The following is a 27,986-nucleotide window of genomic DNA, read 5'->3' as shown; positions in this document are numbered from 1 at the left end:
AGGTTCACACTACGGAATTTCCGCCTGCAATTCCGCTTTGAAATTGCAGGCAGAAATTCCGCTTGCCAAAATGTATAGTGTAGTGAATGGGTTTCTGTTCATAAATTCACACTTCGGAATTTGTGAACGGAAAATCCGCTTGGAAATTTCCGCCTGAAAAATGGCGTTGCTCATTCTTCAGGCGGAAATATTCGCAGAACACATTGCAGTCTATTGGAGATAGCAGTGTCCGCACGGTCCTGAATAGAAATGGGCGCTGGCCGCACTCGGAATCTCCAGCCGGAAACTTTCTGCACGGAGATTCCGCAGTGTGAACCTAGCCTAAAGGTACGTTCAGACGGGCGGATTTTCTGCGCCTATTTCGCTGAGGATCCGCCGCTAATGGACCTCTACATGCGGATCTGCAGCATAAAATCCACTGTAAATCCGCTCATCTGAACGTACCCTTACTGTGACCCCAGGATGGTGCACTGTGTATGAAAGGGGATTTCTCATAAAATGTACCTGTAAGCGTGAACGTCCGCTTGTTTTTCAGATTGGTATGGATAGATGGTTGGTACAGTTGCTGGGGCAGCCATGTGACATCCAGTGAGTTCCATGCACAAGCCCATTTCTATTTAATAGGAATTGAGGATGGAACTTGCTAGGCTTCAGCAACTGTATTGGCCAAAATGTGGACTGCACCTCTTCATGCAAGATTTGTGGACTGAGTAGTTTACATATACTCTGCCAGATAAGGCTAGGATTCCATATGTCCTACTGTAGATATACGTAAACCCAGCCTAAATTCACACCGGATGACAACATGTATTCCACTGTTTCTGAACGGAAGACAAGGGAATGCAGCAAGATGCGTTCCCCTGTCCAGTGCCGATCCGGCAAGTCCAATCATTTGGCGTCCAAACTGAGACACCGGATGAATGTGAACGGTCCCATTCAAATAAATTGGATCAGTGCTAGGATCAGTTTCACTCTGACACATTTTCTACAGTGCCGGAGGGGAAAAGATGCAGACGCCGGACGAATCTAAAGGAGGCCAAACCTGCCATAATTTTCATGCTGAAAGAAACCACGGGCAGGATGACCAAGCTCCTTTGTTAGACTGGTGCGTGATTCACTGTAAAAATGCTGCAGTGTTTTTGAGGAATTATGTACAAGATTCTGGGAACATCCCAAAATAACCTGGGGCGGTCCCCCCGGTGGCTTCTATCACCTTGCCGGCCTTGATTAATCTCTCCCTATACCCAAACAGGGAGAAGAGCGATCACTTGAGCCCAGCAGAGCCACCAGGGGATTGTTCCAGTGACTCGGAAGCCCTGTTCTTGATTGATTGTTATAGCTAGTATTCCTCTGTAATGGCGCAGCATTTTATAGTGAATCATTCGCCATCGTAACAAACGGAGCCTGTCCCTATTTCATGCTGTCAATGGCTTCTTGCAGTATGACACTAATGACAGGTTTAAAGGGAATCTGTCAGCTGTAATTGCTGCTTAGAGCCGTAGACACCATTGGATAGTTGTGATGGTATAAGCTTGAAACCCTTAACTTGCCAAACTTATAAAATCACCTTTTTATTTCTCAGTGATGTTCCTCCAGCTGTTCCATGTTTGACTTGTAGGGAGGGGCTGGGAAGTGAGGGCAGGCAAGGAGACGTGCCAGGCTAAGGTACTTGAACAGCTCAGCCCCTCCTTCATGACACTTGGCTGAGGAATAAAACAATAATTCTATAAGTTTGGCAACCTCCACCAGCTCCAGAAAATGCAGTTTTATCGAACGGTGTGGGGAGCTCCTAGCACAAAATAGAGCCCCTCGGTGTGCTGCTCCGTCCCTCGCTGTGATCCTCTTTCTATAGCTGTGGTGTGTCATCTATGAAAGTATTTGTTTTGATACTTCACACAATGGGCATAAAAGAACCTCCCGCCAGAGTTCTCCTTTAAATGCAGCATCAGTTTAGAGGAACCATATTAGGGCTGGGCAGTATGACCAAATATGTGTATCACGGTATTTTTTTTACCTTACGGCAGTTCCATGGTATATAACTGTATTTTCACCCCCCCCAAATCATGTGACCCACCAGCGCTGTTCTGTCCCTCCCCCGCCTGCCCCAATCATGTGACCCGGGCGCGGTGTTCGCCCCCCCCCCCCCCCAAATCATGTGACCCGCCAGCACTGTTCTGCTCCCCCCAATTAATGATCAGCCCAGCGGGGTACTAATCACATATGTCACCTTAAAGCACTGCCCTCCTCTTTGTTGGGGGCCGCCGGCGATGGAACTCACTGTATGCCAGTGGTCTCCAACCTGCGGACCTCCAGTTATTGCAAGACTACAACTCCCAGCATGCCCGGGCATGCTGGGAGTTGTAGTTTTGCAACAGCTGGAGGTCCGCAGGTTGGAGACCACTGCTGTACGCTGTATACCTATGCCCAGGCTGCAAAAGATACAGAAAATAATCTTTAACTTACCTACGTCGGCCACACGCTGTTCCTTGGGACTGGAACATCGGACAGCCGTCAGCCTATCACCGGCCGCAGTGATGTCCTGCCCTGGCCAGTGATAGGCTGAGCGCACTGTCATGTAAAAAGCCGGCCAGAGCTCCTTACATGACAGTGGGCTCAGCCTATCACTGGCCGGGACGGGACATCACTCCGGCCGGTGATAGGCTGACGGCTGTCCGACGTTCCCGTCCCCAGCGTGTGGCCGACATAGGTGAGTTACAGTTTATTTTATCTTTTGCAGCCCGGGCATAGGGATACAGCGTACAGCAGTGGTCTCAAACCTGCGGACCTCCAGCTGTTGCAAAACTACAACTCCCAGCATGCTGGGAGTTGTAGTTTGTAGTTTTGCAACATCTGGAGGTCCGCAGGTTGGAGACCACTGGCGTACAGTAAGTTCCAACGGCCCCCAACAAAGAGGAGGAGGGCAGTGTTTGCGGGTGACATATGTGAGTAGTACCCCGCTGGGCTGATCATTAATTGGGGGGGGGGGGGGGGGCAGAACAGTGCTGGCGTGTAGCATAGGATTAGTTCCCCGATGTGGGGACAGCGCTGCGCTGGGCTGATAATACATTCCTGAGGGGGAGGGGCCCAACCGGTATTGTGGTATGGGGGAAAATTCATATCGTGCTGCCCAAAAAATGTGGTATTTGGTATGAACCGGTACACCACCCAGCCCTAAACCATAGTTCCCAAAAGTGCCTGGGAACAGTAACCCCCGGTGGTTTCTACCTGCTGTTAGTAGCAAATACAATTGATCAATTCCATTTAAACGTAAGCTCCACACATTGTGATCTTTCACAGTTGCTGCCTTCTGCTTGTTGTCGTTTTAGCCCCACCCAGCAGTCAGACATGTGACTACAGCTAAGCTCTGTGTAACTGTCATCTCAGCTCCCACAATACACTGCTTTCTGGTAAAGCCCCGATTTACTCGGCAGAGGAATTCCGCTTGAAAATTCCGTTGCAGCAGCCTGCCATTGTTCTTGATGGGCTTCTGCTCCACACGGCAGAAATTCCAATTATGGAGAGTTTGCATGTTCATTCTTTCTGCAGAATCCACTTGGAAATGCATGACCGTCTGTGGAGACAATACATTTCCGAGAAGTTCTGTCGCCTGCTTGTCCTGCCGGGCAGACATTCCACTAGAAATCTTTAGTGTGAGCATACCCTAATAGGAAACGTCAGAATTCTGTAAAGAATAGAATATATGATGTGATTGAGAGAGATTATGAGCATAAACGGTAAAGGACATTGGCCAGGAGAAAATGTGAAAAAAAGTTAAATAACTGAACAACCAAAATATGAAAACTATATTTCAGAACGTTTATGTGGGATTTTTTTTCTTTTTTTAAATGAAATGCTTCTGTACAGGATAGGCCATCAATATCTGGGCCATCATCCATTCAAACAGCTGTTGGCCTATCATCAACTAACCCATAGGGGACATCGGGTGGATAGGTACACCCTTGTCCCCTAGAACTTAACACCCAAGCATGCACCTCTAAGCCATGAAGTGTTAGAGACAAACAGGCAATAGCTGCGGGGACAGCATTATTTCACCCAAAAGTATACACAATAATGGTACGCTTTATTCTCACCAACCTACCAAAAGGTGAAACAGTGTTTGGAAACAGACTGGTGAACTGCTGGCCCCGGCTGATGGACTACCTGATGGAACAATGAAACCATACATACAATTCCTCCTAGAGTAGATAACTCCAGGTTTATGTTCTTACTACTGCAGAAGAGGAGTACTACAAGTCCTTCAAAGGAGCACTCCCCCTCACACATGACTGAAATCTCCTGTATGGCGTAGACCTGCATATCCCTTTACGTCCTATCAAATACGCAGTGAAACATCAACTTCCACTGCAACTTCTTACTGTTCAACCTCCAGCAAACTTCTTCCAACGAACATCAAAAAAAAAAAAAAGAAAATTTGAAAGGAAGACACATAGTTGGGGGAGACTCTAACATTGTCCCTGACACATCCTGGGATACAACCTCCTGTTCACGTCTACACAGCCTATATCTACCCTTTCATGGAAAGAGGAACTGTATGATGTCTGGAGAGCTCACCCACAACCTCACAATAGTTACTGATAGAGATGAGCCAAGTTACAGTGATTCAATTCGTCACAAACTTCTCGGCTCGGCGGTTGCTGACTTTAGCCTGCAAGTATTAGTTCAGCTTTCAGGTGCTCCGGTGGGCTGGACAAGGTGGATACAGTCCTAGGAGAGAGTCTCCAGCCCACCGGAGCACCTGAAAGCTCAACTAATACTTGCAGGCTAAAGTCAGCAACAACCGAGCCGAGAAGTTTGTGACGAATCGAATCACTGTAGCTTCGCTCATCTCTAGTTACTGACAAATAGATTTTTCTTTTGGACACACTTCAGTTAAAGGGGTACTCCAGCGAAATACATTATCTCTATCCGAAGGTTCCTAGTGGCGGGACCCCTGCCATCTTCGGCGAGGCACCCCGGTCATCCATGCATGGAGTGAACTCCGCTCCGTGCTGTATGACTGTCGCCTATAGCTGCCACGCTCCTTCCATTCATGTCTGGGAGGAGACATGACGGCTGCGTACTAGCCATCACTCCTCCTCCCATAGACATGAATGGGATGTCACAAACAAGGAAACTCCAAGCTTCAGTGTTCTGGATGCCACCGCTGTCGGGCCGGAGATCGCGGGGGTCCTTTGGCTAGGGGAAAGGATGTTTTTCACCGGAGTACCCCTTTAACCACTAGTTCACCATTCCCGATTACTTTAATCTATTTTTTATTTTTTTTAAATTTATTATTAACTAATTTTGTAATAGCATAATTCCTCAGATTTCCATTGACAGTTGTATCCTTTGTAGCTCTTATCCTTTGTGGGACAAGTTGCACTTTATTTTATCATATAATGTATTACTAAGGGTGAGTTCACCCTACGATTGCTCTGTACGGTTGCCGGATCCGGTTGGGGGGAGCGAAAACTGGGCGCTCCCGTATCCCAGCCGGACCCGGGAAGGATCTAATGCATTTCACATGGTAACTCCAGTCAGCACATTTTTGCCCCACGGCATACCACAGTATAAGGTCCGCTCAGAAAACCGCATACGGGGCAAAAATGTGCCGACCGGAGTCACTTTTTGACTCTGGTCGGCTCATTGAAGTTCATTAGATATGAGCTGGGCTACGGGATCGCCCGGTTTTCGCTCCCCCCAACCGGATCCGGCAACCGTACAGTGCAATTGTAGTGTGAACCCACCCTATGCCAGAAAATAATTATATGTAGGGCAATAATCTTTCGGAGTTCACAATACAGTAAAACTGACACGATAACTTTATTCTATGGGTCAGTATGATTCCAATGATAGCAAACTTGTATAATTTATGTTTCCTTTCATGGTAAACACCTACAGAACTGTGTTGGGGTTTATTTTTTTCACAATGAGATTTTTTTTTAAAGTTTTTTTACCACTTTTGTGTAGTTTTGGCTCTTTTGATCACTTACATTATTTTTTTGGGATGTGATGTGACCAAAAATCATTAATTCTGGCGCTTGGGATTGTTTAGCGTTTACGATGTTGACTGTGCAGGATTAGGAATGCAATAATGTAATAGTTAGGATAATTATGCATGCAGTGTTAACAAACATGTTATTTTTTTCACAGTGTTTTTGTTTGAAAAATGGAAAAAGGGGGGTAAAATTTTTATTAGCCGGTGGGAGGGGGGGAGAATGTATTTTATACATTTTTTTTGCCCCCCCCTAGATCTGTTATTAGTCAGGGGAGACCCAGAAGCAGAGGTAAGGCATCGGACTTCCCCAGCAACCCATCACGGGGATACTGATGGGTCCCATAGACACCAGGGAATACCCGCATTTAAACATTAACATCGTAATTGATCACAATATTTAACCGCTTAAAAGACCGACAACTGAGTAATCTCCAATATCCATCATTACCTACAGATGTCTGATGTAAATAGCAACAGGCATATGTTGATTATGGTGCTGACCCAACGTGCAGGTGCACCATATTCCCCCCCGCCGACCCTTGATGTACCGGTACATCAAGGGTAGAAAAAGGGTTTTGGCCTTGAGGACTTAAATAGTACCTGTCATCAACAAAAACTTTTAATATGTTCAGAATCATTAATGAAGACATATTGTAATATCTTCATTAAAAAATATTTAATATTTATACCAGTTTTTTCATTTTATACTTTTGGCCACTATGGGGTCACTCTTCTATGCCTGGTCTGCAGGCAGCTTCCTATGCTTTTCATAGTAAGTGTACAGCTTTTAGGACTAATGCTGAAAGGGCTCTGGTCCTTCCACAGGAAGTTCAGTACTCTCAGCTCAGGACTCTCTCCCAGCCTGTGAGCTACAAGCCTGCACATGCCTCTCATATAACAGCCAGTCATCTCCCCCTTCCCCCTACTCTGTGTTCTCCCTGCCCCTCACCACACGTTATCTTATACATTGTATTATCTCACGGCACTCCCTGCTCTGTGCCCCCCCCCCCCCTGACATTCATCTTAATCACTGCCTCTGTAATTGCTCCCACCACCCCTGGTTCTCAGCATTGACTTTTTAGTGCAGAGAGACAGGAGAGGGAGAGACAGGCTGCCATCCCTCCCCTGTACTTAGTCTGTATGCACACTGCAGAGCAGTGTTTCCCAACCAGGGTGCCTCCAGCTGTTGCAAAACTACAACTCCCAGCATGCCCGGACAGCTGTTGGCTGTCTGGGCATGCTGGGAGTTGTAGTTTTGCAACAGCTGGAGGTACCCTGGTTGGGAAGCACTGCTGCAGAGGGAGAGCAGCATACAGGAAGACTGGCAGAAGCAAAGTCCCTGCCAGGCTTCATGTGACATCATGCCTGCCGGGACCCGTCTCCTTCCACCCCTCAGAAAGACAGTGCTCCTGAGCTAATGAAGAGGGATAAAAAACAAAGGTATTTCCACAGCGTTTTAAACCTCAATAAACACAGGGATAGGCATAGTTAGAGTAAGGGACTGATGGGGAGGGGGATCAGGGAAAGTTTAGATGATGACAGGTACTCTTTAACCAATTTTATTTTTGCATTTTGGTTTATTTCCTCCTCCTTTTAAAAGGCATAACTTTTATTTTTTATCTACAGGGCTATATAAGGGCTTGTTTTTTGCACCACCAATGACTTCTTTCATTTTACCACAAAATGTACATTGAAACAAAAAATACTGTATATATTTTTTTTGGGGGGGGGGGGGGGGAAATGGATGAGTTGTTTTTATGCAGCTTTTACGCCACCCCCCTCCATTCATGTCTATGGGAGGGGGTGTGATGGCTGTCCCCTCTATTCCCATAGATGTGAATAGAGGAGGCATTGCGTGACATCACGAGGGGGCGTGGCGTGATGTAATGTCTCCAATCCCAGAAACACAGAGGTTTCCGAGACTGGAGCAGCAGCCCGGCACAGAATGCTGGGTTCTGCATTTAGATTGCGGGGGATCCCAGTGGCGGGCCCCCTGTGATGGGGGATAAGATGCCTATGGCTGGAATACCCCTTTAACATCATTTCATAGCTCTACTCTTGGTGGTGAGTTGATGCAGAGAAACAATGGTTTAAAAACTATTACAGACAGCCTGCAAATGTGCGATCACTACTCTGTTCCTCTACTGATTGTTCCCCTTTTCACAACTTTACACCAGTCATAGAATAGCTTTGAGATATAGGCTAAATCCCACTCCAGAAATGGCACTTACTACCAGCCATTGACTTTGCAAGTACCTCTCATAATATTCAGCCTCTGGATTCCAGGTTCGAAAAGCACAAATTGTGTTACAGGAGGCATCTATATAGACATGATGACATCATGCAGTTGCTGCAGATTTTTGTCCGCACATCCATGATTGGAATTTCCCGTTCTACCAGATCCTAAAGGTGATTTATTGGATTGAGATCTGGGGACTGTGGAGGACATTGTAGTACAGTGAACTCATGTTCAAGAAACCATTCAAGAAAACTATTGGAAGAAGAGTACCCTGTGGTCATGAAGTAAAGGGATGGACATGGTCAACAACAATATTCAGGCTAAGGGTTATTCAAGCTTTTTTTTGTTCATTTAACCTGCAACATCTGGAGGGTTACAGTTTGGAGACCACTACTTAGCAGTCTCCAAACTGTTTTTCCCCAGTTGCTGCATAACTACAAATCTCAACATGCCCTTCGGCTGTCAGTGCATGCTGGGAGTTGTAGTTTTGCAACAGCTGTAGGCTCACTGGTTGGGAAACACTGAGCTAGAGTCTGTTTCCTAACTCAGTGATTCCAACCAGTGTGCCTCTAGTTGTTGCAAAACTAAAACTCCCAGAATGCACTGACAAACCCTACATGCTGGGTGTTGTAGTTTTGCAACAGCTGGAGGCACACGGGTTGGAATCACTGAGCTAGAGTCTGTTTCCAAACTCAGTGGTTCCCCACCAGTGTGCCTACAGCTGTTGCAGAACTACAACTCCCAGCATGTATGGTCTGTCAATGCATTCTGGGAGTTGTAGTTTTGCAACAGCAGAAGGTTTGGGGCTCCTCCCCCCACCCCCCATGTGAATGTACAGGGTACAGTCACACGGAGGGGGGTTTAGAGTGGGTTTCCTTCTACAAGTTTGAGCTGCGGCAAATTTTCCGCCGCAGTTCATACTCCCAGCGGAAAACTCACTGTGAACCCCCGCCTGTGTGAATGTACCCTAAAAACACAACACTAGGCCTCAAATGCTCATTGGCACTCTGTCACTTCAGAGCCCTGTCGTATTTCAAGGCAACAGGGGTATACGGGGTATTTCCGTACTCAGGAGAAATTGTTAAAAATTTGGGGGGGCTTTTTCTCCTTTTACCCCTTATGAAAAGGGGAAAAGTTAGGGGCTACACCAGCATGTTAGTGTAAAAAAAACATAAAAAGGTTACATGAACATGCTGGTGTTGCCCCATACTTTTCATTTCCACAAGAAAATAAAGGGATAAAAAGATCCCCAAAATTTGTAACAAAATTTCTTCCAAGTACGGAAATACCCCATATGTGGACGTAAAATGCTCTGCGGACGCACAACAGGGCTCAGGAGTGAGAGAGTACTATGTACATTTGAGGCCTAAATTTGGTGATTTGCACAGGGGTGGCTTGTTACAGCAGTTCTGACATGAACGCAAAAAAAAAAAAAAAAACACTCACATGTGACCCCATTTTGGAAATGTAAGTAAGGAAATACCCCATATGTGGATGTAAAGTGCTCTGCGGTGCACTAAAATGCTCAGAATAGAAGGAGCACCATTGGACTTTTGGAGAGAGAATTAAACTGGAATTGAACCCCCATGGGGTCACGTGGGGTCCACTGTTCTGGCACCACGGGGGCTTTGTAAACGCACGTGGCCCCCCACTTCCATTCCAACCAAATTCTCCCTCCAAAAGCCCAATGGCGCTCCTCCTCTTCTGAGCATTGTAATTCACCCGCAGAGCACTTTATATCCACAAATGTGGTATTTCTATATAAAGAAATGGGGCTACAAATTTTTGGGGACTTTTTCTCCTTTTACCCTTTGTGAAAATGAAAATTTGGGGTAACACCAGCATTTTATTTGAGATTTTTTATTTTTATGTCCCACTTTAACGAAAGTTAGTCAATCATCTGTGGGCTGTTACGTTCCTTGTGGGGTGTAGTTTCCAAAATAGTGTTTTTTTTTTATTTTTTTTTTTGTTTTTTTTGCTGTTATAGAACCATAGGGGCTTCCTAAATGTGACATGCCCCCCCAAAAACCATTTCAGCAAAATTCGCTCTTCAAAAGCCCAATGTCGTTCCTTCCCTTCTGAGCCCTCTAGTGCACCCACAGACCACTTTACATCCACATATGAGGTATTTCCTTACTCGAGAGAAATGGTGTTACACATATTGGGGGGCATTTTCTCCTATTACTCCTTGTGAAAATGAAAAGTTTGGGGTAACACCAGCATTTTAGTGCTAAAAATCAAATTTTTCACTTCCCACTTTAACGAAAGTCTGTCAATTACCTGTGGGGTATAAACACTCAACTTAGCCTTTTTTTTATTTTTAATTTTTTTATTTTTTTTTGCTGTTCTGGTATCATGGGGACTTCCTAAATGCGACATGTCCCCCCAAAAATCTTTCAGCAAAATTCGCTCTCAAAAATCCCATTGTCGCTCCTTCCCTTCTGAGCCCTCTAGTGCATCCACAGACCACTTTACATCCACATATGAGGTATTTCCTTACTCGAGAGAAAATGAATTACACGTTTTGGGAGGCCTTTCTACTCTTTACCCCTTGTAAAAATGAAGAAAAAAAATTCTGATTTTGAAATTTTCGTGGAAAATTGCTACTATACTTTGAAGCCCTCAGATGTCTTCAAAAAGTTAAAACATGTCAACTTTATGATGCTAACATAAGGTTAACATATTGTATATATGAATCAATATATAATTTATTCAACATGTCCCTTTTCCTTACAAGCAGAGAGCTTCAAAGTTAGAAAAATTCAACATTTTTAAATTTTTCCTGAAATTTTGGAAATGATGAAAGTATTGACGAAACTTTACCACTAACATAAAGTAGAATATGTCACAAATAAACAATCTCAGAATCAAATTTATAAGTAAAAGCCTCCCAGAGTTATCAATGCATAAAGTGACAGTGGTCAGATTTGAAAAAAAAATTGCTCCCGTCCTTAGGGTCATAATGGGCTCCGTCCCCAAGGGGTTAAAGAAGATGTCCAGTGGGGGAAAAAATATGTATCCCCTACATATTTTTGATTGCAGGGGGTCCTACTGCTGAGACTAGAGCTGAGCGAACTTACAGTAAATTCGATTCATCACGAACTTCTCGGCTCTGCAGTTGATGACTTTTCCTGCATAAATTAGTTCAGCTTTCAGGTGCTTCGGTGGGCTGGGAAAGGTGGATACAGTCCTAGGAGACTCTTTCCTAGGCATGTATCCACCTTTTCCAGCCCACCGGAGCACCTGAAAGCTGAACTCATTTACGCAGGATAAGTCATCAACTGCCGAGCCGAGAAGTTCGTGACGAATCGCATTTACTGTAAGTTCGCTCATCTCTAGCTGAGACCCCTTGTGATCTCCCATACGGGAGCACATGAGCTGGTTGAAACACACCCCCTCCATTCATCTCTATGGGAGAGGCGGAGACCCATGAACGCTGTGTCTCTGCCTCTCCCATAGAGATGAATGGAGGGGGTGTGCTTCAACCAGCTCATGTGCTGGGTGCGAAACATCATTTACAGGATCAGAGCTGAGGCCCCATACGGGAGATTATGGAGGGGGGGGGCTGGGTTCCAGTGGTTGGACCCCCCTCGATCAGACAGTTAGCACCTATCCTGTGGACAGGTGCTAATTATTATTATTATTAGTATGTGCCCCTGATGCCAAGTTATGTATGGATTTAATGTACATGTAGTACCTGTCAGGGTAATTTCCTCTAAGGTTTAGCACTCGTCTGCACTATTTATTACTTCCATCTCGAGTCTTTCCCGGGATCCTGTATGGCTCGAGACAACAGCTGATCCACAGGGGGCTTGGCTTCTTCTCATTTTGCCTGATTCTGCGCTCAGTACCCTATAAAATAAAAACAGAATGTTTATTTGCTTATTTATTGAAAATATACAGACCCTTTACTCGTTGGTTGAAGCCCCTTTGGTACCCCTTCAGTCTTCATGGGTGCACAAAGGGGCTTCATGCCACAAATTTTGCACACCTAGGTTTGGGGATTTTCTGTCATTCTCCGCAGATCTTATCAAGCTGTGTCAGGTACCAGGTACTGTTTATGTACCAGGGGTGTGGAAATAAAAAAAAAAATATATATTTGTCCACTGGACTAAAACAGAGCAAAATTTACCTTGTGGTTGAGCTAACATGTTGTTTTAATACTTTAGGCCGGCCTGATTATAGCAATACCAGATTTGTATAGTTTTACAAAAATTTTTGACCCCTGCTTTAAAAAAGATAAAAAAGAATGTTTCGCATACCAGGTTGTATGAGGGCTCATTGTTTGTTTGCGCCATAATCTGTTTTTTGTATCAGTACCATTTTGGTATTGATCTGACTTTTTAATCGCGTTTAAACTTTTTTTTTCTGGGATATTATAAAAATTGCAATTCTGTGGTTTGGTATTTTTTTTTTTTTTTTTAACGTTTACGTCATTTACCGGATGGGATACGTAATGTTATTATATTTTAATAGTTCGTACAATTACGCAGCCAGCGATACTAAATATGTTTATTTTTATCATGTTTACATGTTTTTATATAGGAAAAGGTGGTGATTTGAACTTTTAACATGGAAGAGGTTAATGTGTGTCTTTTTAAACTTTTTTTTTTTTTTTTACACTTTATTAGACTTTTAGGAGAAATCATTAGATTCCTCATACAGCTCAATAGAGTTCTATTGATCTGTGTGCTCTGCGCTAGTCCAGCCATTCTCTATCAATGACAGAGCCACAGGACAGCAGGGAATAGAGGTAAGCCCTCCAGTGGATCGCCCCCTCGCGAACGGGCTGGGGGGGGGGGGGGCGATCTACCCCACCAGCCCACCAGGGAGCATTCACATGTCCCTTTAGACACCGCTGTCAGCTTTGACAGCGGCAATCTAAAGGGTTAATACCCAGCTGCGGCGATCGCCGCATGCTAGCTGTTAGCAGCATACCCCAGCTACTGAGAACACCTGGGGGCTGCAAAGTATAGACGGGCAGGAATCGTGAGCCCGCTCCATACAGACTGCTGAGCGCTGCCGTGCTTGTCAGGTCCGGCCCTACTTGTCCGGGCTAAGGGTCTGAAAAATTCACCTGCCCAGAGCCCGAAACTGCATGTCACGGGTAGAGTTGAGCGAACTTACAGTAAATTTGATTCGTCACGAACTTCTCAGGTCGGAAGTTGATGACTTATCCTGCATAAATTAGTTCAGCTTTCAGGTGCTCCGGTGGGCTGGAAAAGGTGGATACATTCCTAGGAAAGAGTCTCCTACGACTGTATCCACCTTTTCCAGCCCACGGGAGCACCTGAAAGCTGAACTAATTTATGCAGGATAAGTCATCAACTTCCGACCTGAGAAGTTCGTGACGAATCAAATTTACTGTAAGTTCGCTCATCTCTAGTCACGGGCGTCGGGCAATAGGAATTCCACATCTCTGATGTACAGTTGGATTCATGTCGGGGTCCTGACTGTCCCACTCATGGGCATTCAGTGTTGTCCCTAAGCCACTACTGCGTTATCTTTGCTGTGTTCTTAGTGTCATTGTCTTGTTAGGAGAATCTTCAGCCCAGTCTAAGGTCCTGAGCACTCTGGATCAGGTTTGATTATGATAATTCCTGTACATTGCTCCATTCAGCTTTACCTCAACTCTGAACATTCTCCCTGTCCCAGCCGCTCTGCCAGAAATGCCCAGATAGAGTGCTGCGTTGATGTGTATCTTTAAGGGTGCGTTCCCACAGGGCGTATACGCAGCGTATTTGACGCTGCGCAAAATGTATGGCAGCAGCGGGAAATACGCTGCGTATCCCTAGCTCACTATACACACAGGGCTTTCCGGCGGCAGCCCGATGTGTGCAGTGAGTTTTGGAGGCGGGGCCGTGTGCTGGCGTGTCTGTGACACGCGGCTCCGCCTCCAAAACTCACTACACACATAGGGCTGTCGCCGGAAAGCCCTGTGTGTATAGTGAGCTAGGGATACGCAGCGTATTTCCCGCTGCTGCCATACATTTTGCGCAGCGTCAAATACGCTGCGTATACGCCCTGTGGGAACGCACCCTTAATCCTGTCCAAACAACTGAATTTACTGCAGGTGACTCCAACCAAGGTGTAGAAACATCTCGAAGATGATTGGGGAAAGGGGAGGACTCAGAGCTAAATATCAAATGTCATAGCAAAAGATCTAAATACTTATGTCCATGCACCATTTTCCTTTTTTCCTTTTTAAGCTTGTAAAAATAAAAATTCTGTTTTTGCATTCTCATTATGGAGTATTACACTATTACGTATTGATTTTTGTAAACATTTTTATTTTATCACAAGACCGCAACATAACAAAATGGGATAAAACGGGAAGGGTCCGAAGAATTCACAAATGCGTTTTATTGAAATTTGTCAAGTAAACTTTGTGTGTGGCTCCTAAAATTTTAAAATGAGGAGACAATAATTTTATTTATTTTATTTATATCTTACTTAAACACGCACAGTGTTCAAACTCAGTGTTTAAAGCTTCACCTTTTGCGTTTAGAATTAAAGGCCTCTTGAGCACAGTGAGGACTTTGACCCAACAGCTGCCTTGCTTTTAAAAAGTACCTGTCACAAAATAAACTTTACTAAACAAACTCAGGCTATGTTCACTAACTGCTCCTAACACTCCTCCTACCCTTAATTTCATAGCTTTAAAAAGCTCTGTATGATAACTTTCTTCTTGCTCAAATGCAATCTCCCAGCAGGAGAAAGTGGATGTTTCCCAGCAGGCATGACATCACTAAAGCCTGCTGGGGACCACGTCCGCCCTCTGTGCATGTTTCAGTGAGGCTCTGTGCATGTTTCAGCGAGGCTCTGTGCATGTTTCAGCGAGGCTCTGTGCATGTTTCAGTGAGGCTCTGTGCATGTTTCAGCGAGGCTCTGTGCATGTTTCAGCGAGGCTCTGTGCATGTTTCAGCGAGGCTCTGTGCATGTTTCAGCGAGGCTCTGTGCATGTTTCAGCGAGGCTCTGTGCATGTTTCAGCGAGGCTCTGTGCATGTTTCAGTGAGGCTCTGTGCATGTTTCAGTGAGGCTCTGTGCCACCTAGTGGCCGTTTTTTTTTAAATTTTTTAAATGTTGATAATTTTAAAAGCAAGTGAATGGGAAAGTGTCTGCTAATTACACAAGGAACACTATATTAAACATTTTATTTGGTGACAGGTACTCTTTAAGAAGTGTGGACAAGCCTTCTTGCTATGGTCAGCTTAAAGGGACCCTCCTAGAAGTTTTTGCCCTCCAAACTGATATATTTTGTTACCCAAAGTGTTGATCCATTATGATAAGAAAGTAGTTTATTCCCTTCTCATGCAGTATACTAGTGAGCTATATAAAGTCAAGGAGATGAATGTACATGTGACTTTGCCAGCATTGACCTCAATGCATGTAACTGTGAACTGCTTGTGTCTTTTCTGTGACTTGCAGACAAATAGCTTAGATAGTTTGGTCATGTGATTTAGGTTACATTTACATTAACCTGGACTGCTTTAAATAGTGGTGATGGTTGAAACGCCAATAATTACTGGCTGCACCTCGACTTTTCACTGCTAAATCCAAATATAACGCAAGGGCTAGTGCAGGGATGTGGAATTCCTGACGCCCGGGACAAGCAGTTCCGGGTGCCGGGCAGGTGAATTTGTCCGGCCCTTAGCCCGGCTTCGGGCAAGCAGGGCCGGACCTGACAAGTCACCCGGACCTCTGCAGTCTGTATGGAGTGGGCTGCCGACTCCTGCCCGCTCCATACTCTGTAGCCACCGGCTGTAAAAACCTGTGTCCTCCAAAGCAGAGCAGGAGAGATGAGAAGCTGTGTATTTGTCTTCTCTCCCGGGGCGTGGCTTCTTGCTCCCCGTGCAGACCTGCGTCCTCTGCCTTCACTCCCCCCAGCTGTAGCTTCGGAGAGCTGAGGGGAGGAGGCGCGTCTGCACGGGGAGATGCATGCGGCGCTCTGCATGGGAGTATGGAGCGGGCTTGGGATTCCTGCCCGCTCCATACTCTGCAGCCCCCGGCTTTTATCAGTAGCCGGGGGCCGCCGCTAATAGCCAGCATGCGGTGATTGCCGCGGCTGGCTATTAACCCTTTAGATCGCCGCTGTCAAAGCTGACAGCGGCGTCTAAAGGGACATGTGTATGCTCCCTGGTGGGCTAGTGGGGTGGATCGCCCCCCCCCCCCCCCCGCAGCGCGATCGCTGGGGGAGATCCACTATGGAGGTAACCGGAGGGCTTACCTCTGTTCCCTGCTGTCCCGCTCTGTCATTGATAGATCCTGGCTGGACTAGGCTCTATCAATGGATCACAGAGCACACAGATTAATAGAGTTCTAATCTAATCTAATGATTCCTCATAGAAGTGTAATAAAGTGTTAAAAAATAAAATAAAAAAAAGTTTCAAACTTTTATTAAAAGTCACACATTAACCCAGTGGTCTTCAAACTGTGGCCCTCCAGATGTTACAAAACTACAATTCCCAGCATGCCAGGACAGCCGTTGGCTGTCCGGGCATGCTGAGAGTTGTAGTTTTGCAACATCTGGAGGGCCACAGTTTGAAGAACGCTTCATTAACCCCTTCCATGTTAAAAGTTCAAATCACCTCCTTTTCCTATATAAAAACATGCAAACATAATAAAAATAAACATATTTGGTATCGCTTCGTGCGTAATTGTACAACCTATTAAAATATAACATAATGTATCCCGAACGGTAAATGTAAAAAAAATACCAAACCACAGATTTCCAATTTTTATAATATCCCAGAAAAAAAAAAAGTTAAAAAGCGATTAAAAAGTCAGATCAATACCAAAATGGTACCGATACAAAAAAAAACTGATTATGGCGCAAAAAATTTGCCCTCATACAGCCTGGTATGTGGAAAAAAATAAAGCTACAGGGGTTAAAAAATGGCAATAAAAAAAATTGGAAAAAGTTCAGAATTAGTAAAACATGACGTAAACTATACAAATCTGGTATCGCTGTAATCAGGCGGCCTAAAGTATAAAACTAACATGTTACCTCAACCACAAGGAAAATGGCGCAGAAAAGAAAACCACCACATCTGCAAAATTATATTTTACTATTTCAATTTCACTTCCCTAAATATATATATATATATACATTTTTTTTTTTTGGTTCAGAGAATGTTATTGAAAAATTAAAAGGTATCCTTATAGTAAGTAGTTATGGCTATTATAGGGCGAGGAGGAAAAAACAAGCGAAAATTGGCCCGGACAAGTGGATCGTCATGAGGGACAAGTAGATTTTGCTCCATTTTAGTCCCGTGGACAAGTAGTTTTTTATAAAACTTCCACACCCCTGTAGTGGTGTCCGGTAGCACTGCATGTACGAATGACCCTTACATGTTCATGCTTTTCTTGGTTATTTAAAAAGTATTTTGTCTCAGATATGTCAAATGATTTTTCTTTAAATAACAATGACACATTTAGGCTAAAACCAGGTGTGGCTCATAATTGTAAAGCTAGTATAAAAGACAGATTCTATTTCTCTTCTGCTTCCATTGGATATGAATGAAGGGTGACTCTGTATACTTTACTGTTGTTGGGATATGGAAATGTATTGTCTCTTTTTTTGTGTTCTTTATTAAAATGTATTGCATTTTTATAACCTTCAATAAGGACTTCTATGGCTTTGTACCTTGGTCGATGCCTGGATCTATGAGCCATCCCTTGGCCCATTCCCCCAAGAGAAAAAAGATTGGACTGCATAATTAAGAACATTAGAACATTATAAAAATTAGATCCGCACCTCATCATTACACTATTGATAAAAATTGTACCCATTGATACTTTAACCCTGTCCCTGAATAATCTGCTGTCATAAATACTAATGTCTATTCAAGGGAAAAATCATCCCTCCACACAATGATCACACATACCAATATCCCCATGTAGTACCCATATACTACCCACATGCTGGTACTACACTGGTGCTGTGCAGAGAATATTTATACTGACCAGTGCAGCTAAATCCAGTGACTCAGAGGTGGCGTCTTTTCGTTGTTCATTCTTTCCGTATTTTTAATCTAGCGCAGACACCCATGATGACTTCCTCCAGCCTGTACTCGTCTTGCATAGTTCTTACATAGTAATATTTAGCCACCACATATTATTCTAATAATAATTCCCAGTGTTCCCAGTCTGTACTAATATGTCGACTTTGCCTCTCACTCAGTATAATTACCTTGACTATGCCCTTAATCAGTAATAATGTCCACACTGTGCCCCAATCAGTATTAATGCCATCTACCTTCCCCCACTCAGTAAAATGCCTTCTGTGCCCCTCACTCAGTAATAATGCCTCCTTTGCCCCTCACTCAGTGATAATGCCTCCTTTGCCCCTCACTCAGTGATAATGCCTCCTTTGCCCCTCACTCAGTGATAATGCCTCCTTTGCCCCTCACTCAGTGATAATGCCTCCTTTGCCCCTCACTCAGTGATAATGCCTCCTTTGCCCCTCACTCAGTGATAATGCCTCCTTTGCCCCTCACTCAGTGATAATGCCTCCTTTGCCCCTCACTCAGTGATAATGCCTCCTTTGCCCCTCACTCAGTGATAATGCCTCCTTTGCCCCTCACTCAGTGATAATGCCTCCTTTGCCCCTCACTCAGTGATAATGCCTCCTTTGCCCCTCACTCAGTGATAATGCCTCCTTTGCCCCTCACTCAATGATAATGCCTCCTTTGCCCCTCACTCAATGATAATGCCTCCTTTGCCCCTCACTCAGTGATAATGCCTCCTTTGCCCCTCACTCAGTGATAATGCCTCCTTTGCCCCTCACTCAGTGATAATGCCTCCTTTGCCCCTCACTCAATGATAATGCCTCCTTTGCCCCTCACTCAATGATAATGCCTCCTTTGCCCCTCACTCAATAATAATGCCTCCTTTGCCCCTCACTCAGTGATAATGCCTCCTTTGCCCCTCACTCAGTGATAATGCCTCCTTTGCCCCTCACTCAGTGATAATGCCTCCTTTGCCCCTCACTCAGTGATAATGCCTCCTTTGCCCCTCACTCAGTGATAATGCCTCCTTTCCCCCTCACTCAGTGATAATGCTTTGTGCCCCTCACTCAGTGATAATGCCTCCTTTGCCCCTCACTCAGTGATAATGCCTCCTTTGCCCCTCACTCAGTGATAATGCCTCCTTTGCCCCTCACTCAGTGATAATGCCTCCTTTGCCCCTCACTCAGTGATAATGCCCCCTCTTGCCCTCTTCTCAGTAATAATGCCCCCCCCCTTCTTAGTAATAATGCCCCCCCCGTTCTCAGTAATAATGCCCCCCCCTCAGTAATAATGCCCCCCCCCCCCTCTTCTTAGTAATAATGCCCCTTATTGCGCCTCTCTCTCTCTGTAATAATCCATCCTGTGCCCCTCACTGAGCTCTCCTACTTTATTGTTCCCTGTGGTGTGTTGCAATAAATTAAAATGTATAAAATACTCGGCCAGCTGCTCTCCCTTTTCAGACTTTGTGTTGGAGACGCCAAACAATCTTACCCATCAGGTGTGATGACATTAATAATCATGCCAGCGGCTGCAGGAATAACGTGACTGCAGCCTATTGGCGTGAATGGCGGAGCAGGGAGCTGTCATCCGATTCATCTACACCTAGAGGATGCTAATGCAGCAGTTGCCATCTGCAGCTTGGGCCCTAAATGCCTGGTGCTTGCGACACTCCTGATTGGTACCAAATTTTTTGTTTTTAACAGCTTCAACTTGCAATGTACAGTTTACTTTATTTTGTAGGTTGGTGCCATATACTATGACATTTCTATAAAAGATTACCTATAAAAAAAATTGCGTAAACTGGTTGATTTAGGTGCTATGAGGGCTGGACAGAATATTTCAACAATAAATGAAATTATTATCTTTGTCTAATATAAAATGTAGAGGGATTTGTGTGTATAATTAATTAAATTATTATAATTTTTTTTTTTTACTCAGCCGACTACACAGCAGTCCCCGCAGGATGAACAGGAAAAACTTCTGGATGAAGCAGTCCAAGCTGTGAAAGTACAGTCATTTCAGATGAAGAGATGTCTGGTGAGTAATGTGTGCATGCATGTGGTTTTCCCTATGGTGTAGGTTGCTGTCTTTCTTTGCATTGGGTGTATACGTACACAATATAAATTTTTTGGTTAATGAAAAACGTGAGTTACAAAGGTATTCTATTAAAACCGTTGTATCATATATATGCCTACAAGATCATTCTGTCAAAAAATAAATACATTAAAATATGCTTGTACAGTATATCAGGACTAGTAGCTACAAAGGATATTTGTCTTTAGACAAACGTTTTGGTAGCCTTTTATTGAAACTAAGCAATTAAAACTTGCTTCCGCTTATTTCTTCTTAGCTTTAAAGGGGTACTCCACTGAAAACCTCTTATCCCCTATCCAAAGGCCATCAGCAGGATCTCCCGAGATCTCCGGGCCGACATCACGGCACACCTCTCCATTCATGTCTATGGTAGGGGGCATGACGTCTAGTACATAGCTGTCACGCCTCCTTCCATAGACATGAATGGAGGGGGCGTGGCGGCTGGCATCGCCAGTCATCGGGCACAGAGCGGAGTTTGCTCTGTGCACCGAGTGACAGGGGTGCCGCGCCGAAGATTGCGGGAGTCCTCAGCGGCAGGATCCCGCAATCTAACATCTTATCCCCTATTCTTTCGATGGGGGATAATGTTTTCAGTGGAGTACCCCTTTAACTAATGGCCTAGTTATACTTTACATGTTGTGGACTTATATACAAGTTGTGGACTTATCCAAATCATGTATTCTCAGCAAATCCACTAATTTAGAGGAAACTAATGTGTTCAGGGCGCTATGAGGGCTCATTTTTTGCGCCGTGATCTGAATTTTTTAGCGGTACCATTTTTGTTCTGATCAGAATTTTTGATCACTTTTTTATTCAAAAATGCGCTATTTTGGACTTTGGAATTTTTTTGCACATACGCCATTGAACGTTCGGTTTAAAAAGCGGTATATTTTTATAATTCGGACATTTCTGCACGTGACGATACCACATATGTTTATTTTTATTTACACTGTTTTTTTTTTATTCTTGGAAATGATTCAAACTTTTATTAGGGGAAGGGATAATTGAAAGGGTTAATGATTTTTTTTAACACTTTTCTTATGCAATATTATAGCCCCTGGGGGGGGGGGGCTATAACATTGCATTAACTGATCTTTCACACTGATTGATCCATCTCCATAGGAATGGATCAATCAGTGTTAATGGCGATTGAATGCTCAAGCCTGGATCTCAGGCTTGAAGCATTCATTCGGCGATCGGACAGCACAGGAGAAGGTAAGAAGAACTCCTCCTGTGCTACAGCTGTTCGGGATGCCGCGATTATACCGCGGCAATCCCGAACAGCTCCCTGATCTAGCCGGGCACTTTTACTTTAGTTTTTAGCCGCGCGGCTCAGCTTTGAGCGTGCAGCTAAAGGGTTAATAGCGCGCGGCACCGCGATCAGTGCCGCGCGCCATTAGCGGCGGGTCCCGGCTTCACTGGGGGCGGAGTGTGACGTCACACGGGGGGCGGAGTCATGACGTCATGATCTTCCGTCCCCTTGGTCGGGAGGAATTAGCCTGAAAGCCTCCAGTGCTTCGGGAAGCAGTTACAGGTGGGTGCTGTTTGCTATATTGCGGTGGTCTCCAGCGGCGGGACCCAGGCGATCTGACCTCTTATCCCCTATCCTTTGGATAAGGGATAAGATGTCTAGTGGTGGAGTACCCCTTTAAGTAAATATGTTTTTTTGCAGGACTAGAGACACTTGTATAAGTGAAGGGAATGGAGGGTCAATAGTTCAAGACTGAAGCTGTAAACCATTGGAAAAACTGCTGCCATTCAGCTAAGGCTATAAAAACTTGTAAACTCCGATTGTTAGCTTAAACTTTAAACATGACTGGAATTCTACTAGGGAAATCATGTTTTATAATAAATGCCCCTTCCTGGATCCTCCCACTGCCCTATCTTCAGCAGCAGATCAGCACACAAAAAGGAGAAGGCAGCAGCTTCTGCCCAACTACCTCTCTCTGCTAGGAGAGCTTAGAAGAACTTGGTGGAACAGCTTCTTGGATTCATCTGTAAGTGTTTATAAATACATTTGCATATTAATACAGAGGAGTCTGAGTCAGAAGTACAAAAAACTGCGGACTCCACAGCCCTGCTTAATAGACTATAATTCATGCTGAGCCTGCTATATCTGTCAGAGGGGGTCTCAGCACTGAGACCCCGAACGATTTAACATTTTGTCATGACTGCAACATAACAGAGGAAAGGATAGGCACTGCTCAAGTGAAGTATGTGTGCAGAAGATACCAGAAAAAACATTCAAAACAAAAAGAAAAACAGACTGGCAAGTAGATACTTGCATGCTATGTTGCAGTACAAACACATATAAATGTTATTAGTGATAATGCACAAACGACAAGGACATTTAAATTCACTTAAAAAAAAATCATATAAACAGAGTGGTGGCAGAGATCTGTACCAACTCCACTCACCACTCTGGGAGAAATGTATATCAACCCTGGGACCCCTAGTATCTGAAAGATGCATGAGATGCTATATACAGGACCACACATACAGCTGATACAGGTATCACTAATGACAACACAATGATGAGGTCCTATACATAAAGTGCCACAACATTCTGCTAAATATCTATCAAAGAAAACGCAGTAGTGTACCAATGAAGTAATATGCCTTTCAAAAATCAGCATTGTTATTAACTTCTCCAAAAGGGGTGAATTAAGTAGGTACAGATTTGTGACTCTACTGTGCCTTGTACTGCAACACGGTGTGCAAGTTTATACTTGCCAGTCTGTTTTCTGTTTTCTTTTTGAATGTCTGTGCGACATGTCAAAAGTTTAATAAAATGACAGTAACGCTTTAATGTAGCAAGAGTGGACTTGTCTTCAGCAGCCCATGTGGTTACAAGCCTATAGTTTAAATCATGCATTGCTGACATCAACTCCTCGCCATTGTCCTCTCATCTGTATTGTATTGAGGATTTGTATGTATTGAGGATTTTACTGCATACTTTCAGTTCAGTATCTAATTTTATATACTAGAACTGTATATACTCGAGTATAAGCCGTGCTCGTGCTGAAAATGCCTCCCTCTGCTTATACTCGAGTGAACTCTCCGCCTGTCAATCCCTTCTCAGTGGTCTTCAACCTGCGGACCTCCAGATGTTGCAAAACTACAACTCCCAGCATGCCCGGACAGCCATCGGCTGTCCGGGCATGCTGGGAGTTGTAGTTTTGGAAGCTCTGGAGGTCTGCAGGTTGAAGACCACTGCGCGGGCCTTCGTCATCAGTGGGAAGGAAGGGGGAGCTGGTCCGGGCCATCTATGCTGCAGGGACCGTCCGGTGGGGAGGGTTAGTCGTTCCGGGCTGTCCATTTTCACCGGGGGGGGCCCCTCTTCTCCGGGCCCGGCCCCGGACTAGTGACGTTGCCTTGACGTTCATACGCGTCCCTGTGCGTCGTCGTCAAGGCAACGTCACTAGTCCGGGGCCGGGCGCGGAGAAGAGGAGCCCCCCCAGTGAAAATGGACAGCCCGGAAAGACTAACCCTCCCCACCGGACGGTCCCTGCAGCATAGATGGCCCGGACCAGCTCACCCTTCCTTCCCACTGAGGGGAGGTGAGTAGAAAACTAAAGAGGGTGTCTTGATGATGACGAAGGCCACAGTGGTCTTCAACCTGCGGACCTCCAGAGGTTTCAAAACTACAACTCCCAGCATGCCCGGACAGCCGATTGCTGTCCGGGCATGCTGGGAGTTGTAGTTTTGCAACATCTGGAGGTCCACAGGTTGAAGACCACTGATGAAGGGATTGACAGGCGGTGATGATGAAGGGGGGGGGGGGATGATGACGGGGGTCTGGATGATGACGAAGGCTGCAGTGGTCTTCAACCTGCGGACCTCCAGAGGTTTCAAGACTACAACTCCCAGCATGCCCGGGAGCCGATTGCTGTCCGGGCATGCTGGGAGTTGTAGTTTTGCAACATCTGGAGGTCCGCAGGCTGAAAACCACTGATGAAGGAATTGACAGTCGGTGATGATGAAGGGGGCAGGGGGGGGATGATGATGATGACATGGGGGGGGGGGGGGATGATGTATTTCCCACCCTAGGCTTATAGTCGAGTCAATAACTTTTCCTGGCTTTTTGGGGTGAAATTAGGGGCCTTGGCTTATATTCGGGTCGGCTTATACTCTATATATGGTACCCCCTTTAAAGTGACTAACGCAAAGTACATAATTGGACAAGGAAGCAGAGGAGAGACCCTGGCCCTGATACACTATTCTTTTTTTTAACACATACAAAGGGACTTGGTGATAAATTAGGCTTTATTTGTAACATTCTCTTTGTTGCCCATAGCAAATACAGCTTGCATTTCTGAAACTGCTCTGGAAAAAATAAAAGTTGAGCTGTGGTTGCTATGGGCAACAAATGGAATCCTACTGTTTGACAGTTTTAATAAATATAGCCCATGAGGGAGATTTATCAAATCAGGTGTAGACTGAAGAGTGGAGATGTTGTCCATATCAACCAATCAGATTACTTCTTTCATTTTTGAAAATGCCTCTGAAAAATGAAAGAAGCGATCTGATTGGCTGCTATGGACAACTGTACCACTCTTTCTCTACATACATTTTGATAAATCTCCCCCATAAAGTTTAGATTCATTGTTACTTTGCAAGGTCACTCTCCATCTGGCTGACATGTATCAATCAGTTTACTCCCTGGAAATATATTTAAAGGGGTACTCCCCTGGAAAATATATATATATTTTTTTATCAACTGGTGCCAAAAAGTTAAACAGATTTGTAAATTACTTCTATTTAATCTTAATCATTCCAGTATTTATCAGCTGCTGTATACTCCACAGGAAATTCTTTTCTTTTTAAATTTATTTTCTGTCTGACCACAGTGCTCTCTGCTGACACCTCTGTCCATTTTAGGGACTGTCCGGAACAGGAGAGGTTTGCTATGAAGATTTGTTCCTACTCCGGACAGATCCTGATATGGACAGAGGTGTCAGCAGAGAGCACTGTGGTCAGGGAGAAAGGCAATTTAAAAAGAAAAGAACTTTCTCTGTAGTATACAGCAGCTGATAAGTACTTGAAGGATTGGGATTTTTAAATAGAAGTGATTTACAAATCTGCTTAACTTAAAGGTTTTCTGGTGAAGTACCCCATTAAAATAATGGGGTATTTCATTCCCATTAGGGTGTCTTACAGCATGCGCCCCCCCCAACTGCCTAAAGGGTTTGTCAATTTTTCTGAATACTACTTCACTATATATATATATATATATATATATATATATATATATATATATATATATATATATATATATATATATATATATTAGGGCTGGGCGGTATACCGGTTCATTTCGAATATTGAAATTTATGGGCTGCACGATATGAATTTTAGCCCATACAGCAATACCGGTTGGTCCCTCCCCCTTGGGAATGAATGAATCAGCCCAGCGCTGCACTGTCCCCACATCGGGGAACTAATCATACGTGACCCGCCTGTGCTGTTCTGCTGTACGCTGTATTCCTATGCCCGGGCTGCAAAAGATAAAGAAAATAAACTTTTAACTTACCTACGTCGGGCCTGGAACGTCGGACAGCCGTCAGTCTATCACTGGCCGCAGCGATGTCCCGCCCCGGCCGGTGATAGGCTGAGCCAACTGTCATGTAAGAAGCTGGCTTCTTACATGACAGTGGGCTCAGCCTATTACTGGCAGGGGCGGGACATCGCTGCGGCCAGTGATAGACTGATGGCTGTCCGATGTTCCAGGCCCGTCGTAGGCAAGTTAAAAGTTTATTTTCTTGATCTTTTACAGCACCCTGGTTGGGAAACGCTGTTCTGAACAGTCGGCAACCTTGTGTCTATTAGAAAGATGACCCTTCCTCGAATTAAACAAAGATAGAGTAAAGTCTCGGCACTCCTGTCAGTTCACTGTTATCGGATACAGGTATGTTAAGGCAGAGTAAGGAGAAGTGTTGTGGCTTCTCGGGGGTGCAAAAAATCCTACTGTAGCAAAAAGGCAACAATGGAAACATACAAAAGATTGCAAGGAATGCACTCACCCGTATTCAAGTTTTAGGAAGCTTCTTGAAACTTCAGGAACTTCCTGAAACTTCTAATACGGGTGAGTGCATTCCTTGCAATCTTTTGTATGTTTCCTTCCTGGAATTAAGATTACCAAAAGAAACTCTTTGCTGATAACTAGCATGTGTGAACATATTCTCACCTTGTTTATAGGCCATATAAGATTCATAGTATCTTCTGTGCAGCTGCCATATCAAGCTGTATACGCACAGAACTTTCGTCTTGTCTCCGGGGTTATTTGTAGACGTTTTACCATGTCTGTGACAGATCTGAAGTCTTGTGCAAGAGACGCTTAGTTGTATCACTCCGCAGTAAAGCACTGCTGTTATTTTTGATGGTTTGCTGGAACATTTGGTCCTGTGCTATGCCATACATATCTAGTTAATCTTCAAACAGTTGCTTCTCAAATCTCCATAACATTACAAATACACAAAATCAACAGAAGTACATGCGCTGCTTTGGTTTACCGCCTGTCTGAATGGTAATGAAATGAAAGAGAGGAAAACCTGCCTGCCGCCTTGAAGAGACTTTTCAGGACCCATATATTGATGGACTATCCTCACAAGGATTGGTGGGATTGGTTCCCCTTTAGTCAGCTGAATGGTGGGACCCCATTATTAGCCTATCCTAAGATCCTGGGAAAACCACTTAAAGTTTACCCGTTGTCAACAAAAACTTTTTATATAATGTAGATAATACCACTATATGTATATTTGTAATATACATTGGTTAAAAAATGTGTATATTTTTGTCCCTGCAGCTATTGCCTGTGTGTCTCTATGAGGAGTCCAAATACAGGAAGTGAGGGTGGACGAGCAGGGATCTGTGCACCAAGAAAAAGCAGGACAGTGTGCACTGAGGCTCTATAACATGTTCCTAACTCATACATCAGGATTATTGACAATCCAGGAGTCTACACACATCCCTTCTTGTGCTGCCCTCACTTCCTGTATTTGGATTCATCATAGAGACACATAGACGATATCTGCAGGGGCAGCATTTTTTCACCCAAAAATAAACACAATTTTTAACCAATGTATATTACAAATATTCATATAATGGTATTATCTAGATGATATAAAAAGTTTTTGTTGAGGACAGGTACACTTTAAACTCCTTTACTGATCCATGAGGTAACTGTGTGTTATGGTAGCATTGGGAAGGTGTAGTTGGGGACTCAAGGGCTGAGCCCTCTCCTTACTTAGCGGCTGTCAGCTGATCTTTGCGAGATCCAATGCTGAATATATCTGTACAGGAATGAGCAGGAAAGGAAGGACTGCTGGCACGTACGTAACTAAGCGACACTGAAAGCGGAAGATGCACACAGGAAGAGATTCACAGAAAGCCTGTAGCGGAGGTGCGTAGCCAGATAAGGAGCACAATGCAAAGACAAAGAACGAGGCCGCACTCACCAGTCAGGTCTTTATTCCAATTCAACAGGCATAATGGTGGCTACCGGCGGGGGAGCGGGGGGACACCGGGACAAGTTGTTTTGTGCGGCTTGGCGCACTTCCAGAGGAAGTGCGCCAAGTCGCAGGAAACAACTTTTCCCCGTGTCCCCCGATTCCTATCCTGCTCCCCCGCCTGTAACCACCATTA

General features: G+C 44.5%; 2 protein-coding genes across 4 annotated transcripts in view; one reads left to right on the top strand and one right to left on the bottom strand.

Annotated features, from left to right (window-relative positions):
- The window catches only part of ORC6 (origin recognition complex subunit 6), a 36,912-nt gene extending 24,828 nt beyond the window's left edge, over positions 1-12,084 (bottom strand). Inside the window, exon 1 of the mRNA XM_056525710.1 lies at positions 11,935-12,084. The gene's annotated coding sequence lies outside the window, so the exon portion shown is untranslated. The remainder of the gene's footprint in view (positions 1-11,934) is intronic.
- Positions 1-27,986, top strand: part of VPS35 (VPS35 retromer complex component) — a 109,288-nt gene that overhangs the window by 4,635 nt on the left and 76,667 nt on the right. For all 3 annotated transcript variants that reach the window (XM_056525702.1, XM_056525703.1, XM_056525704.1), the window contains exon 2: positions 20,187-20,285. In XM_056525702.1, the coding sequence (XP_056381677.1) occupies positions 20,187-20,285 (99 nt within the window). The remainder of the gene's footprint in view (positions 1-20,186; positions 20,286-27,986) is intronic.

Source organism: Hyla sarda, chromosome 6 (assembly GCF_029499605.1).
Source record: "Hyla sarda isolate aHylSar1 chromosome 6, aHylSar1.hap1, whole genome shotgun sequence".
Lineage (NCBI taxonomy): Eukaryota > Metazoa > Chordata > Amphibia > Anura > Hylidae > Hyla > Hyla sarda.
The sequence above is the reverse complement of the archived record's forward strand: the minus strand, read 5'-3'. Positions and strand labels throughout refer to the sequence as shown.